This window comes from Eucalyptus grandis, chromosome 11 (assembly GCF_016545825.1).
Source record: "Eucalyptus grandis isolate ANBG69807.140 chromosome 11, ASM1654582v1, whole genome shotgun sequence".
Lineage (NCBI taxonomy): Eukaryota > Viridiplantae > Streptophyta > Magnoliopsida > Myrtales > Myrtaceae > Eucalyptus > Eucalyptus grandis.
This window is the reverse complement of record NC_052622.1, coordinates 43,150,904-43,163,697: the sequence shown is the minus strand read 5'-3', so window position 1 is coordinate 43,163,697 and position 12,794 is coordinate 43,150,904. Positions and strand designations below refer to the sequence as shown.

The 12,794-nt window shown below is 41.1% G+C and overlaps 2 protein-coding genes and 1 long non-coding RNA gene across 3 annotated transcripts; all 3 read right to left on the bottom strand.

Moving 5' to 3' along the window:
• Positions 1-242: 242 nt before the first annotated feature.
• LOC104430154 (kunitz trypsin inhibitor 5) lies at positions 243-1,111 on the bottom strand. The gene has a single exon (XM_010042913.3). It carries the CDS (start codon positions 1,070-1,072, stop codon positions 461-463), a length of 612 nt encoding a protein of 203 aa, XP_010041215.2. The 5' UTR covers positions 1,073-1,111; the 3' UTR covers positions 243-460.
• Positions 1,112-2,222: 1,111 nt separating this feature from the next.
• Positions 2,223-4,314, bottom strand: LOC120289350. The gene is made up of 3 exons (XR_005547273.1): positions 4,133-4,314; positions 3,949-4,039; positions 2,223-2,411 (listed from the first exon to the last, which is right to left on the bottom strand). It is a non-coding gene; the product is annotated as an uncharacterized LOC120289350 (long non-coding RNA).
• A 6-nt stretch (positions 4,315-4,320) lies between these two features.
• Positions 4,321-6,832, bottom strand: LOC104427667. The gene is made up of 3 exons (XM_039305357.1): positions 6,619-6,832; positions 4,950-5,696; positions 4,321-4,392 (listed from the first exon to the last, which is right to left on the bottom strand). The coding sequence occupies exons 1-3, from the start codon at positions 6,745-6,747 to the stop codon at positions 4,321-4,323; spliced, it is 948 nt and encodes a 315-aa protein (XP_039161291.1). The 5' UTR covers positions 6,748-6,832.
• Between the last annotated feature and the right edge of the window lie 5,962 nt (positions 6,833-12,794).

The following is a 12,794-nucleotide window of genomic DNA, read 5'->3' as shown; positions in this document are numbered from 1 at the left end:
ATGCAGTTAATGTTGTTTCTTGAATTATTAAAAAAACGAGCATGTTAGAATCTATGATGACAAGGAGAGAAAACTATTTTAACTCGAGAGATTTATTTATTTCTCTTCAAAGCATGTGGAAGCGTAAAGTATGCAAGAAATAACGGGTGCAAATTACTTGACATGTGCTTTCACTACTTTCACTAGCAGTCGAGCAATTGAAACAATTGTAAGATATGCATTTGATGAATTTACACGTGTCATTCACTCAAATATAATTTATAATTTCTTCTTTTGAGGGATGGAATTTTCAGCTCACAGGCTTCTTATTAGAAATTTATTTGACATGTTATTACAAAGATCACGTTTACATAAAATAGGTTCCAGTACGGATTTATTTAGCATTTAAGAATTCCTTCCCTTTGCGTGTTGCCCATATTATGCCTCGCATAATCTGCCTGCACTCTGGGCTACACGCGCCTCATGCCTTCTTGAACTTGACCCTGAACGGCTCGTCGCTCAAGGCCAGACGCCGCGTCGCACCATCCACATAAATCCCGACGTCCCGACATATCACCTTGCAAGTGTCGCACACCGTGGGACAGAACCGGAAATTGTAATCCTCGTCCACCTTCTCGATCTTGAACCAGTTGCTTACGGTCTCGCGTCCCGGGTTCCCCAGGACCCCGCCGCTCTCGACGAAGTACTGCTTCACCTCCTCATCGAAGGCGGCGAGCCTCCACACCGTGGACTGCACACAGATCGTCGCCGCATCGAACCAGACGTTGAGATCAGTTGAAAGGCGGATGGTGCTTCTGCCATCCACAGGGGAGAACTTGGCAGGGAGGCCATCGGAGAGCTCCTGCTGTTCCTGGACGACCGCGAGCGGGCAGTTGCCGCTCCTTGAGGCGCCCAGCGTGAGGCCGCCGCCTCGGCCGCGGAGGACCGGGAGGATGTGGTAGTTGACGCCGGTCTGGAGCTTGTGGCCGTCGGTGTCGAGGACAGGGGATGATGCTGCATTGGAGGGTTTGGGGGAGAAGGAGAGGAGGAGGAGGGAGAGGAGGAGGACAGAGAGTGGGGTTTTCATGTCCATGGTGTGATAGTGATCGATTTGTGCAGAGAAAGGTTGGTGAGTCGATCTATTTATATATAAAAAAAAAAGAGAGATGTGGAGGAGTGAAATGTCAATAAATGAGGATAGGATTTGGAAGAACAGATGGGGGCGAGGCGCGTGAGAATGCAGAAGCAGAACGATGCATTGATGGCGTGGCGTGGTTTGACTTTCACCCATGGTATGGTATTCAAAACTCACCACGAATGATACGTTGGAGATAAGAGGACGACTTGCTACGCATTGAGAGTCGGGGTTGATCGGTTCTTGGAGGCCGGACAAATCTGATGGACGGGAAGGACAAGTCCAAGATAATTTGCGAAAAGATCAACATCCCTTATCGTCTATAAAGATATCTTGTCCTTGGCCGTAAACGGTGGACCTTTCCCGATTAAACGTGTTCCGGTCAAACAAATGACAAATCCTCGACATCACGTGGGGACTTGCCACATTGAGCGGATGAGAACATGGTTCACCGCTGGATTTACTACGTCACGTACACCCAATTCTGCGGACTTCAAGAAAAGGCGGAGGTGGGAAAGAGCAAACTTATCCGCGAATGCCGTGAAAATGCATGCTCAAAGCTGGACAATTTCGCCTCTTGTGATCCGATCTTGAGCTGTCATTCGGCCGGTAGGTACGTCGGGACGCGGATTGGAGTAGAAAAAAACCGGATGGACTTGTTCTTATATCTGATCAGTGTCACACGAAGGAGTCTATCGCATTTAGGCTTACGTGGATATTGATCTGGATCACAGATTCACAATCCACAATCAAACTAAAAAGTCGAGATTGAAAATGAGATTGAAAACACCATCTTCTAGATAGTGTTTAACATTTTGTAACCCCTCATAAAGGATTTGGAAGGTAACCAATAAATGTGATGGTAGCTGATAGTGGTCACTTGTCTTCTGCTTATTAAAGCCGTTCGAACATAAAATTTGGTGTAAAAAACTATTTATACTAGAATGCACAATAAGGAAATATTTATATGATTGGAGTGTGGAAATGAGAAAACGTATAGTTGCAATGAAGAAGAATCAAGAATGTATATGGATCGAGTACATGTAATTAGGGAATTTGTTGCATCTGTTAAAAAGTAGGTGGTAATCAGGGAAGTCTGTTGCATCTGTTAAACAGTACAACCTTGAGTATATATTGGAGATGCAAGCAATGTCAACTGAACCTCATGGCACTTTCTCCTCCTAGTCTAATTTGCAACAAAACGAAATACCTGCTGTAAGTTGCAGTAGCTTCCCAACATTGTCAACTACTAATGAGCCTTGACGTAATTGACTCAAGGCTTGTCCCCTCCCTAATGCTGCAGATGACGAAAAGAAAGATGAGTTTCATGACGTGGCCACAGCATTGCAGCAAAAGAAATGACATGAAAGTACGATGTAAGTGTAGATTCACGAGAATCCAGTAACAGCAACAAAGGTTTAAAAAGTCTCTGTGATGATGCATATGCAAAAGAAGATAATGTTTTCATAGTGATAATAGTGATAGATAAATCTCATCAATGACCTCAAGCAGTCCCAGAGAAGAACTCTTCTTCTGAAAAATGAATTGCTTAATTAGCTGAGGAAAATCTGAAGAGAGCTTTATGAAAGACAAAGTCTTTGTAGAAAGTCCGAAAGTATTAGCTAAATCAGAGATAAAAATCTATCAGCAAATATTGTCCCAGCTTCATTTTCAACACTAAAGAGATCGCACAAACAATCCCATGCTCTTTCTAACTTTGAAAAAGTTTTCTCTATATCTAGCCTCACAACTTCATAAAAAGAGAATACAACTCAAATTGGATCATGCTCGTAAACAACTTGATAAATTTGAAATTGCAAAAAAAAAAAAAAATGAAATGAAATTGCACTTTCTCATGTTTCTACCTATGTAGCATCGACACGGACATACGACACACAACACGACATGTCAACACGTTATTTCTAAAAAAAAATAGAGAATTCCAACACATTTCGACACATTCTATAAATGCAAAATAAATAAATAATAATAAAAATAGCATAGAATTAATTTATACTAAAAATATTAATCCAACATTTGTTAATATCATTTATTGTTTTAATTTGATAGAGACTGAATGAGAAATTCAAATATTGCAAATACAAAAGAGTAAATTTGAAGGAACATGTCCTGTTTTCTTACATTTGTCGAAAATTAATGAGATTTCTTATAGTCCCAGACTATTTATGATATAGATTGGCTTGAGCTCCTCTGCAAAACAAGGTCCGAGAAAAATGAAAATTAAGGACAAAAACACTTAAAGTACGACCAAAAGAAAAGGAAAGAACTAAATTTGCCATGGAAAATGTGACCAAAGAGATAACTCACAAGCGACGCCTGCAAGAGGTGGAAAGAAGCATAAAAAATAACAACTTTAACTCTACGGGGGCAACGGAGCGACGCCGGCATGAAGAGGGGCATTCTATCGTCACTCACCGGAAGGTCAAAACTTATAAGTGAGAAACTTAAGAGTGAAAATTTTCTTCTTTCTCCTTTATTTTTGTTATTTTCTTATTTTTTCATATATTTATATTTTGATACCTCAAGTATTGAAATTTTTTAAAATTGACCCCGTGCATGTCAGAGTCGTATATCAAATTTCGGACTCGTGTGTCGGAGCGTGTCGAGAAGAATTGACCACGTGTCGGATTTTCCGACACTCATTGACCGCATGTCGGAACGTGTCGGAGTGTTGAACATGACACGAAGACTTCCGGAGAGTGACAATGCTTCTTAGGTTTCTATGCCAAGTATAAACCCAAAAAACTCTGTATATTCAGAGCGAACAAATAATACTTTTACGCTGGAATTACAGGAAAGAATTTGGATTTTACCTATATATAATATCTCCGCTATGTGTTGATCTTCGGCAGAACCAATCAGGAAACAATTTCCCAAGAAAATCGATCTGCTCTTCAACCTCCTCTGTAGATAGGATATTGCAATCATCAAAACTGAAGTTTGATATGATAAAATTTTGATATAAAGTAATTACAGAGCTAAACCGCATTTACATACTTCTCTCAAGAACTTCAAAGTTATTCATTATTATCTTGTGCACGAGCTCTTCCCTTGTGATTGAAGAGCAGCCAACCGACTGGAAAACATAATTTACTGTGGCAGCAATTCCATTCAAGTGAGAAAGGTCCTGGCACATTCTTAAACTTCTATTGGCCAAAATTTGGTCCTTGGAAAGATGGCCACTCTCATTCTCCTGTGACAGTAAATGTAAGGCAATCATAGTGAGGCTGTTGGAAAGCAACAGGCATGAGTTGTCCCTAAGAGAAGTGTGCATAAGTAAAAATAATGTCACCCGCAAAAATGCAAAGTGAGCACATAATTATCCCCAAAAACATAATGGAAGGTCTACAAAAGTAGCATGGATCCTGCTCATGTAATTAACTCCTAACGCAATTCTGTGTTAAAATAATATCAAACATTAACTTTACATTTATGTTCTTTTGATGCAGATTTATTTATTTATTTAAAAGGTCATAATGCTTTGCTAAGATTCAACTAATAAAAAGAAGACAACTTCTTTTCAATCCAAGCAAATAATTCTCAAGAAGCTTCATCATCATTGACCAGCTTTTTGTCTTATTATAAACCAGTTCTTTGAGGGACATCATGTCAGCTGTCCTAAATTTTCAACTCCTGCTCTGGGAAAAGGGAAAAAAGGAAAAGCTGATTTAATTTTATCAATAATGTCATATGACGTTATGCAAGTACACGGAATGGACACAAGTCTGCAGCCTAGACAAAAATTAGACTTGGCCCCAATGCTGTGTCTACAAAGAACTGAGAGTGAAGCAAACTATGTAACTGTGTTACATACCTGATGCAATCCTGCTGCAAATCCTGAGAGATTCTTTTCTTCCACAAGTTTCAGAGAGCACGGGCTGAAATCATGGACATGCTTGCAAGTCTCTGATCTATCCATGGAACTTTTATCACCTTTCGGGGAAGATAAGTCCAAAGACCTTTTTGCAGGCTTCTTCTCACATGACTGACATTGTTTTCTACTCATTGATTTAATATTGTTGTCACAATCAGATATTGATCTCTTTGGGGTCATCTGTGCCTGAGTGTCAATCATTAAATTTCCAGAAGATGGGGAAAACCTGACTGCAGGACTTTCCTTGTCGATAGGGTCAACGGATGAGCATGGATAAGGCGATTCAACAGAGGGAACAATGAAGTTGGACCTACAATAACCGGAAGAAGCTTCTTCCTCTTCCTCCGTACTGATATTGTGGTTGATCTCACCGATAGGTTCAGGGCATACGACATTTAAGTGTCCCTCTTGTCTACCTTGCAATTCCTGATTGGTAGGATTGGTGCATGAGGGAGAAGAGAAGGTAACTGGAGATGCTAAAAGTTGAGTATTCTCCGATACAACCAACTTCTGAGAAAAGTGTCTGCTGAAAGACTCAGGTAAACCAGATGCCTCTGACAATATTACACCATCAGCAACTGTTGACTGATGTTGGAACACAGAATCTCCAAGAGTATCTTCGTTGTCGGTGATCTGATTGCCTTGTTGAAAAGGCCCAGGTAACATGGCCTCTGGAACAACAGAAGCCTGGTGGAGGATACAACACAATGTGCCGGTGAATGACCAAATGTTCAAAACTCCATTTATTTTACCAGAAGTTGAATGAGCACATAAAAAAATTCAATCCCGACAAATCTATACGGGACACCCATCCTGACATACTGATGCAGGAGCATAATCCTATTTTAGTAGTTTTAAGTGCTTTTCTTCTTTATTTAGTCTTTTCTCATATAATTTTAGGGTTGTAAGTGGTCACATTGATGGTCATGTGAATGTTTAATTTCGTTCGATCATTGAGATTATAAGTAGTTATTTTAGATCAAGAAATTATATCATCTTACGTCTTTAACCCTAGTAATGAAAGGTCTTTAAGTCTCTTCATCATTAGTTTTGCCTCATTCAAAATAAACTCTATTTTAGCCCTGTATTGTTCCTTTTGCTACTTTTTACTTCTCCAACTACATCAAATTGGTATTAGAGCACTGTTTTAGGGTTTTCCTTACATCACATATGACATTGTATAATTTGGCATAAAAGCAATCCTTTTACATAAATGCTGATGAAGTTGTAGTTTTATTTCAAAGCAATAATGACTCAAATAAGGAGCTTACAGAAGTATTTTGTTTGTTTTACCATCTTATTTAATCAAGTCAACCCATTTTCCTTAGTAGAGTGGGAAGAATACATAATCAGGTCAACCAATTGATTTATGGTGTGAGCTAGTGTGAGCTAAAGCTCTATTACTCTCTCAAAATCTCAAACCTATAACTGCAGCATAATTTGAGGACTTCAGTTCAAACGATAAGGACCTTTACTTCTCATTCCCAACCATTCAATAGAGCAAAACCACTATCAATTTGTTAAAAGCTTGTCCTATTCCATTTGCCAAATATTCAAATGCTTTTTACGATGATCTTAAACAAAAATTACTGGAAAAGGACAGTAATACCTCCGGATGGTCAGCGAAATAATCAACAAGCCTCAACATGAAAAGTTCCTGCAGTGCCACGAAGCCAGATTGTTCATGACGCGTCTCTATGGCATCAAGTTGCACTGTGATTTTCACATCTGGCCTCATGCATGAAGTTTTCTTATGATATATAAGGAGCTTCTCTATCTGTATGACTTCAGGAGGTACATATTTAATCTGTGCAAGATGGCTGTATAGAAATTTTCAGAGAGAGAGAGAGACAGGGACAGAGGACATTGTCAGCAACTAAAAAAAATGCACTGAGAAGATCCCAAATGATAGCTGCTATGAAAATCTCACATGTTCATCAAATTCCCCCTCTTTCTGACCGGAAAGAAAAGGAACAATATAAGGGACCACAGAATACACTAAACTAAAATCATCGACATCAAGTAGACAAGATAACATGCTCCAAACATTTAGAACTTCAATGGCAACAGTCTCGACTGGACGAAAACCTCTTTCTAACATGACCATGCGCGTGAAGGTGATACATTGCTAGAGCGAGGAACCGCAGGGAGGCTTCAGGCGATTACCTTTTCGCAAGAACTTCCACCTGAGCACTGACATTCCAAAACGTGGGAGGCTTCTTGCACAGATTAAGCAGCCTCAGCGAGCAGGTCATGTGATCAAAAAGCTCCGCAATCGCCTCGTACCTTGACCTATTAGAAACATCACCATCATCCTCAATACACCAAAAAAAAGAACTACATCCTCGACAGAACAAGCAAAGAGCACCGTCTAGGTCCTTACTCATCCACGACCTCAGTCTTGCTTCGCAGAGGCTCACTGATCTTCCGAGGAGTCCTTAACGCGAACGCCGGTCCTTCCGAGCTCGTCACCGTTCCACTCGCCTCGCATTTCTTCCGATCCATCGTCCAACAGCAATCGTACAGACCAGAAGCTGATCGGAAGCAGGAAAAATGATAGCGAACTGCTTAATGTGCGGAAGATCGAAGCGAGGAGGACCTGCCTGATTGGGAGACTGGGTAATCTTTCAGGAAACACCTTAGAAAACTCCCATACCACAGCTATGTTCTCTATCTTATGTTCCTCAACTGTTGTATCTACTACAGTTGCCAAATAATCTTGGCAACCTACATCCAGAAACCGATTGCCTTAAGTGACGAATTTAAAATACTAGAAGGTCCTTTTCGGTTCCCAATAAGCTCAAAACTTCCTCACACTAACGGGTTAAATTGAGTAGTTCACAATAACAATCCATTAAAGCAAGATGCTCATTAAACCAACCATTTTCATATATGACATCAAAGTTATACATAAGCAAAATAGTCAAATACAACTCTAGCCAGTGATTCTCCTTTTTACAACTTCATTTCAACAAACTGAAATTCTACAAGCTTAACCAAAATTCCATTGTAACGCTCTAATAAAATTACCCCAAAAATATTTTTCCCCTCATCGGTGCATGGCTCAATTCATTCCTGTCCCATTTGCCATCCTAGTGGCGTCCTGTTTGCAGTGCATTCCCTTTGTTTTGTCCCATCGCTAGTGGCGGTAGCAGCTGCTGAGGTCCCATTTGCCTGCACGAACAATCCTTGAACTAGTGGCCGTGTGGCCACATTTAAAACAAGCTCCCGTCCTAGTATAACATGGAACTAAACCATGTCTTTTCCTACAAAAATGACACATGTCGTTCAAGTTGGACGTTAACTTTCAAATCCCATCCTTTATGTTGGGCGGAATGGGATACCTTCCTTCAGTCATAGGTTTCTTCTTCCCAAACCTATTTCCATCCCTACTTGACCTAAACCTTGACCCAGACACGGCGACTTGCTCGCTCAAACTTCTCTCTATCAACTGGGCCCGACCATATACCTCATTGTAATCCTTTAGATCAAGCGGCACCAGCGGGTTCTTCAACTCTAGTCAGAGGTAGTTCCTAGCGTACTATGACAACTCTACGAACTTTGCTTCGTACTGGTCTACACTCAGCATTCCTTGGCTGAGGCGCTGGAATTCCTCCATCTTCTGCTCTTGAGCGCTACCCAAAAAGTACTTGCTATTGAAGGCTCTGAGGAAAGCGTTCCATACCGGGACTACTCCTTCCGGAATACTGTGCCTCTGGTGGCCCTCCACCATGTATTCACGTTACCTTGCAACGGTATACTACTAAGACAACCTTTTCCTCATCATTGCACATCAGAAGTGCAAAGGCCTTCTCCAAGTCTTGGATCCAGAGTGATGCAGTCTCGGGATCTCCTACTTCAGTGAACCTCGGCGGGTTCAATTTCAAGAACTGTTCTACCAACTTGTGAATAGGTCTCTCCCTCCCCCACAACTACGTTCCCAGGTGGAATTTCGACAGGTGCGGCAGCAGCGTGACAGCAATTGCGGCAGCTTGAGCGGCGGCGATTGATTATGGGCCTGCTGCCCCATCATGTCTCTCATTGTCTCAAGCGCCTACATGATCCCTTCGATACTAGGATCACCAAGGGTTGCTACATTAGCACCGACAGGTGGCGGCGCTAATCCACTTGCGTTGGCCTGAGCTTGCGCTCTATCTCGAGCACCAACCCCAGTTGGTGTCTTACCCTGAGTCACATAGGCTATCGACCTCTTCTAAGGAATCCTATGCTCCTTATCACTCATTATGCAGATTTTTTACAGAAACCTACTTTCCAATTCCACACAGAATTAGAAGCTAAGCGATCACACCAAACAGCTATCACCAACATGCATCAGCATGAAATAAAGGTCAATCCTACTAACTATCCCATAAACATATCGCACCTTATCACTTTAACTATCAACCAGCTCCGATACCACTTCAGACGGGGATGTCACACCCCGATCCTCGAGCGCGTGTCCATCCCTCAGTGGTCAATTAAATTGCGACGTCCTAAGACGCATCGTCAACCCATTTATTTTAATATGCATGCAAAATCGAATTACTAATCCCCTAACCACAACAAACATGAGATAGAAAAGTAGGACAACAAATTTTAAATCAATCAACACAGCTTTTACAAACATAGGCCAATTCTAGGGTCTAAGTATAGGAGGTCTATCTCCAAAAAAAAACTTATGATCCACCCATGCTCCTGACCTTTCTGCCTTAAGCTCCGAGTTCTTCACACTAGGGACTTGAAAAGTTAAGCCCACGACGGGATGAGACAATGTCTCAGCAAGTTCACCCTCTAAACCTCGACTAGAAATGAAATATGCCTAGAGACAGTCTATGCACACAATATAGAAGACTTACCTCACCTCAGTTCCCTCCTACATGTTAGCATAATTCATATATCACATAAGTGCAGTAACAACACCCGAGCATTTGGAACGTCTCATTCAATCTTAGTCAATCAATCAATCAATCATTTGAATCAACACAATTAATCCATCATTCAATCAAATAATCACTTATAGAGGTCCCATAATCAAACATGGACAAATCATATGGGTGGTTCCATCTACACCGATATTCACTCTCAACATTCCAATTCAACATCCCCATTCCATATTCCGACTCCATGTTACAACTCAATACTCAATACTAGACTCAAGATCAAACTCAAGGCTCTAGAGGTAGTTTCCATGCCACTCAAGTCGCCATGTAACATTTAGCCCTTGATTACAACAAATAATAATATAAGGCACTAGAGGCGACTTACACGAAGTCTCACTATCGTTATCGTGTAGTACTTAGTCCTTTATTGCACTAGGCAATAGTATAAGGCACTAGAGGCAACTCACAAGAAGTTTCATCCTCATGTAGCACTTAACCGTTCACTATGCATGACAATACTATAAGGCTCTAGAGGTAATTCCCATGCGACTCAAATCGTCATAGAACACTTAGCCCTTGATTAAAGTAAGCAATAATATAAGGCACTAAAGGTGACTCACACGAGTTTTATTCTCGTGTAATACTTAGTCCTTTACCTGCTCACAACCCATTAAGTTCTCTCAACACAACACATATTACCTCAACTTTCGATAATCAACATGCCCTGACTATAAATCATCACAAGATTATTCACTCACGGCCAAGGACATTATGCTTCACACTTAAATTCCTCAATTAAAAAAATGTCTTGGCCTATTTTCTTTATGTTAAAAATACTCGATAAAAATAATCGTGTGTGGGTACACAGTCGGCCTAAGCCAAAAATGCAATATCTTTCATTTAGAAAATCCCACTATTTAATATAGCCCATAAAGACATTTTTCATGTTATAAACCGACGCTCGGTATTTTCCAATTAAATACCTAAATTCCTCAATTTTGGGATAAATATTCAAAATTGCAATTCTCACTCAATTTGCACAAAGCAACACTCAATTAAATAAACCAAGCATACCATTGCAATCAACACGAAATTTCGATCACCGGCTATCTTGGTATAATTTCCGGAAAATAATAAACAATTAAATAAATACCAAAAATAATTAAATAAATACAAATAAATACCATAAATGCAAACTTAGGCCAGAAAAGCCTAATTAAATACCGAAATGGGTCCAGAAAATTTCTGAACCTATCTAGATAAATAATATAACCTATCTAGTCACTAATTAAGCTACTCTAACCACCTAATATGCATAAACGAATAATTAAATCACTAATCTATTCTAACTAACCACCTAAGCTATATTTAGCCTAAATTAATCAACCCTTAAGTATTATTAACTCCATAAGCCGAGTTTAGTGAGTAACTCACCGGTTTAGTGCAAAAACCGGTTCACGGCAATGGTGGCGCGACGACGGCCGAAACTTGGGTCTACAACGGCGCCAAAAGAAGCCTGGGAGAGGCTAAAAATGGCCAACAAGCTCACTGCTTGAGCTGGGAAAACCGGTTCTGAGTTGAGCTGGATTGAGGGGCTGAGCTGGTGCGAAGCTTGCTAGACACGGCGCGGGGACAACGGGGTGAGCTGGGCGGACCAGCTGCTAGTCGTTGGCGTTGGTTGGGTGTGGGGCTACTCTACTGCTGGAGTTGAGACATTGAACAATGGCTATGAAGTGTGCTAGACGGTGAAAATGACGCTGGCATAAGGAGTCACTGGTGGTATGAAGATGGGATGGAGATGAGATGGCGAGTTGGGGGCATGAAGAGGGTGCGGTGGAAGGTGTGGGCGCTGAGGTGGAGTGGGACGCCAGTTGAAAGGGGGAACCGCTGCTGTTGTGGCGTGAGTGGATGCGGCAAAAATGGAGGAAGAAAGGGGATGGGGCGATGGAATCGTGAGGTCAATAAAAGGGAGAAAAGTGGGGACGTGAGCTGGCATGGGCAGAACAATAGAGAAAAGAAGAAACGTGGGGTGAGGGAGGCGTGAGGAAGAAGCTGGGGAAGAAAGGACATGCGAGAGAGAGAGAGGGGGAAAAGGTTGGTCACTACAACTGTGAGGGAGAGACCATGCATGAGAGGGAGAGGGGGAGAGGCGGCCGAACACACGGCAGAGGGGGGAAAAGTCAAAGAAGTCAAGAAAGATATCAATTCATGAATAGCAAGCCACAAAAATCTTCATGCTTAATGTCTATGCTCCCTCCAATGGGAATTTAGTCCCAAAATCCATAAATTAAACCATTTTTGGGTTGCAAATTCTCACTTTTCCACTTGATCCGAATTTCACTTTTATTTTCTGATTTGTCCGAAATTCGATTTTCCCGTAAAATTCGGACTTGACAAAATTTTTGCTGAAAGATGAGATGATGTCCTAAAAATGAATCATGACACGCTCAAACATTCAATTCCTGAAACCGAGCTCAAATCATGATTAAAATCAACCGAACGCGATTTTAGTCCAATCCAACCTATTAGGTAGCTTTTAGGGATTTTACCGCAGATTATATCTCTTAACAGCTTCACCTAATAGGTTAGTTAACTTATGAGTGATCAGCTCAAAGAAAAATGACCATAGGCACGTCGGCGAAAAGCCCATTTTGTTTCATCGGGACGGGTCGAAAATTCAGGATGTCACAGAAAAGAAAAAACTCTTTTACTTGCATCATGTTGCTAAGTAACATGGAGAATGATGTCATGCAAGAATTTAGGCATTTTGAGAATGTGGGAAGCATTGGCAACGAGATTTAGTCTTACATCGGTGACCAAGCTGAGACAGCTCACTATAATGTTTGACTCGTACAAGAAGCCTCATGGTTAGATCATGAAACAATACTTGAGAAAGATATCAAAC

What these genes read in the sequence shown, in the direction of transcription:
- LOC104430154 (XM_010042913.3), bottom strand. Translation starts at nt 1,072, where the DNA reads ATGGACATGAAAACCCCACTCTCTGTCCTCCTCCTCTCCCTCCTCCTC.
- LOC104427667 (XM_039305357.1), bottom strand. Translation starts at nt 6,747, where the DNA reads ATGAGGCCAGATGTGAAAATCACAGTGCAACTTGATGCCATAGAGACG. An exon ending in ATTTCGCTGACCATCCGGAG is followed by an intron (nt 5,697 to 6,618) that starts GTATTACTGTCC and finishes ATCCTCCACCAG; the next exon opens with GCTTCTGTTGTTCCAGAGGC. An exon ending in TTGCAGCAGGATTGCATCAG is followed by an intron (nt 4,393 to 4,949) that starts GTATGTAACACA and finishes CACTTCTCTTAG; the next exon opens with GGACAACTCATGCCTGTTGC.